The 3,882-nt window shown below is 24.8% G+C and overlaps 1 protein-coding gene across 1 annotated transcript; it reads right to left on the reverse strand.

Moving 5' to 3' along the window:
* Nucleotides 1-905: 905 nt before the first annotated feature.
* OCT59_005969 (uncharacterized protein) lies at nt 906-2,806 on the reverse strand (the record flags this gene model as incomplete). The annotated part of the gene is made up of 3 exons (XM_066140961.1): nt 906-2,231; nt 2,462-2,679; nt 2,767-2,806. 3 exons carry the CDS (start codon nt 2,804-2,806, stop codon nt 906-908), a joined length of 1,584 nt encoding a protein of 527 aa, XP_065997798.1.
* Between the last annotated feature and the right edge of the window lie 1,076 nt (nt 2,807-3,882).

Genomic DNA, 3,882 nt, shown 5'->3' on the forward strand with positions numbered 1-3,882 from the left:
TGCAAGTAGCTATTGTAAATAAAATAAGCCAACTTTTTTTTTAAAAAAAAAAATTTGTATTCTTTGGTATTGGTAATGTAGATGCGAAAAGAAAGGAAAGCTTAAATAATAGCTTAAATAATACATGATAAATATTTAAATAGATCAGTTGACACAAACTGCGCCGTATGTAACAAAATCACATAAATCACATGCCTGAGCTTTTTTTGATGGTGTTACTGGGGAAGATCCCAGTCAATGTTTACCAATTCCCAATATAATTTATATCATTCTAATATTATAATTATAATTTAATACATAAATAATTACATCATTTGATGACATATTATTTACAGGTTGTGAGTTGTAAGTAATTAAGATTATCATTGATATTTGATAACCATTTCCACTATGAAAATCTCGTGTATAAATCCGATCTATGAATTGTTTCAAGACTAATATAAAAAAAAAATCAACAAATTTGTATACATTAAATTAAATAATGTATCATATATACCATTATGAATACCTTTAAATATTTACAATTAAATGTTTAATACAATATGCAACCATGGCAAATAAATGATTTGAATTATAGACTTTTTAGTCAAGGTTGATTCTATACTTGATAACAATTTGAGCATAATTTGCATAATATTAATTTTGAGTCCTTAAGTATATTAAAATATAAAAGCATTTAATATTGTAATATTATAAGAAAAATTGGTAAATTTATGCAAATAATTATTAAATACTAATTTTTTTTATTTTAATTTATATTATATCATTATAAAAACATACTAATTAATATTATAAAATAAAAATACATTATCATATAGGTAAAAAGCCTAAAATCAAATTAGTTAAACTTTTTATAATGAACTCCATATTATATTTATTATCAAACTTAAACACTTTTTTTTTAATTAAACTTTATTATATATATAATTAGATACTATTTCTTCAACAGGTCTCCATAAAATATGACGAAAACCAATTACTATAATAATAAATCCTTTTAATTTATTTGGATTTGATTTAATTGTTTTAATACGTTCATCAAATACCCCTGAATTAGAATAATTAACAACATTTCCCTTTGAGATTGTATTCATATATGATTTCAATTGGCTTATACCACCATTCAATACATCATCTATAGTTGTCTGCATTGTTTTTTTAAATTCTTTTGACCAATATGTATATTGTCTTTTTAATAAAACCTCTTCATTTTCCTTTTCAAGAATTTTATCTAAATTTTCTAATTCATTTGCACCAAATTTAACTTTCTGACTTATTAGTCCAATTAATGATATATATTTTAATTCTAGACTAATATAATTATCTCCTATTCCTTTCAGAATAAAAACATCTGAATAACCAAAACGGCCTGATCCCTTTGGTTGTTTGCCATCCATTACTAGTGAAAGTTCTGGAATACGATATTTTAATGGTAGAAGACTTTCAACAATTGCTTGAAGCATAGATTCATTTGCTGAAGATAAAGACATCCTTGATCTTGTTAATAAAAAGGTCTTTAGAATTTCTATGAAAGGTAAAATATTTCCCATAACAAGGCTTTCATATGCTGAAGCAATGAGAAGTGCATTATTAACAACCTGTCTGTACATTAGATTATCCTTATTTTGTTCTAAAATTTGAATTTGTTTCTTCCAGGATCTTTGTGTATCATCAGCATCATTATCTCTTACTCTTTTCAGTTCTCTTGTTTGTCTATCTTGAAGAATAAGTTTTTCATTCCATTTTTTATTAAAAATAGATTCTAATGTTTCACCTAAACAATATATATCACTTTCAACATTATTATATGTATAGCAATTATGAAATATTAAACGAATATCTTTCTCAAACTCTTCTAAACTTGTATATTGATTATTCTTTAATTTTAAATTTATAGTAAATAAGGATATTGGATGTTTTATAACTTTATTTTCAATATCTTTGTCAATATATTTATTGAATTTATGAGCATAAAATTCATTTTCAAGTTCATGAAGAATATCATAACAGAAATCAATAAGTTTAATGTTCTTTTTAGATAAATCTAACTGTGAAATTTCAGAAAGATTTACTGTTTTTTTTGGAAGCAATGCATCTGGTTGTGAAGAAACTTCAACTGAAGATGCAATACTAGTAACAGCAGGCACTAGATTCTCCTTTTCACACTTCTTAATAATTCTTTGCCAGAATATTTTTAATTCTTTTTTACGTTGTGAATGTTCTGTAATTGCCTATAATAAGAAAGAAATGGTTAATAGTGTGTCAAATTTTATTTAGTGATAAAGAAGGTACATAGCCAGTTCCTCCTCCAGAACTAGCAGACTTTACCAACAACAAAGTTAGGGTGCCTGGATTGAGAGCTTGGGCTGGTTACCAAGCGAACAAACCCAGTAATTCTCACTAAGAGACCATGGCGAGTATTAGGAGTTACCCATACTTTGCAAAATAAAAACAAACACACCTTCTTTTTCACTGTATCAAAATCATCTGGTTCTAATAATCTTTTGGCTTCATCTAAATAGTGAGTATACCAAATAATGTCAACATTTTTCCACTCGTTCAATGCTAATGAAGTGCTAGTTTGTGAATTTAGTGAAGAAATAATAATGGTTCTGTTAAGATCCAAAAATCCATGGTAAGACTGACAATTTCTTGATTTAATTAAGTAAGAAACAAGAGCTAATAGTAATCAAAGAGTTAGTTAGAAACTGAATATGAACATTTTTGTTAAAGATTTAGATTTTCTAACTAAGATTATTTTCTTACCATCATATCCAATATATTTTTCAGTTGTTGTTGTACTCATGATTATTTAGTTTATTAACTTACAAAAAATAATATAAAGTATTTGCAAAATATTTTTAGAAAATAAGTAAAAATAAAAAAGCAAAAATCGTAGTAAAGCAAGCAAAAATTGTAAAAAAGTAATTGTAAAAAAGTAATTGTAAAAAAAATAAAAAAAAAGTAAAAAGCAAATTATGTGAAATAAATATAAAAAATACTACTGACACATTGACACAAAAAATGCTCTATCAAATACTCAGCTTTTGTCAATCTGATGTATTATTACAAAAAATACTCAGCTTTTGTCAGTCTGGTGCATTATTACAAAAAATAATAAACTAGTGAATGTAATCCATGTAAGAATGAAAAGAAATTAAATTTTATTAAATAAGTATGACTCAAATTACATAGATTTAATACTCTAAAACAAACTAATGAGAACAAAAATAAATAAGTATGACTCAAATTGCATAAATCGAATTACTCTAGAACACACTAATGATATAAACTAAGAAAGGTATATATACCAAATGATTAATTGTTATAAAACTTTTGTTATATTTGTTCATTTTTTTGTTTCACATATAAAATTTTTTATCTCTATTAAAACAATATGGTGAGTGTTGCAATTAGTTCATCTTAGTGTTGCAGCAAAATATGGTTATGATTAGGTACTAGTCTTCCATAAAGCACTTTTCCTTCAATAAATCAAGATAATTAGTATCTATTAAAAATTAAAAAAGCTTTGTTCTATTTGTTAGTTATGTGATTATTTCAAAATTATGCTCCAGATTTTTATATATTTTTTAAAATGATTGCCCAAACACCCAAACAATGAAAACAAAAGATGAAATCATTAATGGGCAGCCGAAAATAATAATGATGAGAGAATAAAAAAATTCGAGGTTATGTACATATTAATAATTACTAAATAAGGACAATACTAAAAAAGAATTTTTTTTTATTTTTATGCGAAAGTTACTTTGAGTTGACCCATTTAGTACATACATGTTTTAAACCAAAAAAACTGATATTGTGATATAATTGTGGATAATGTTTATTCCATGTATTTGTTCAAGTCATGAGCTATCTTAATAA

Source organism: Rhizophagus irregularis, chromosome 14, assembly GCF_026210795.1.
Source record: "Rhizophagus irregularis chromosome 14, complete sequence".
Lineage (NCBI taxonomy): Eukaryota > Fungi > Glomeromycota > Glomeromycetes > Glomerales > Glomeraceae > Rhizophagus > Rhizophagus irregularis.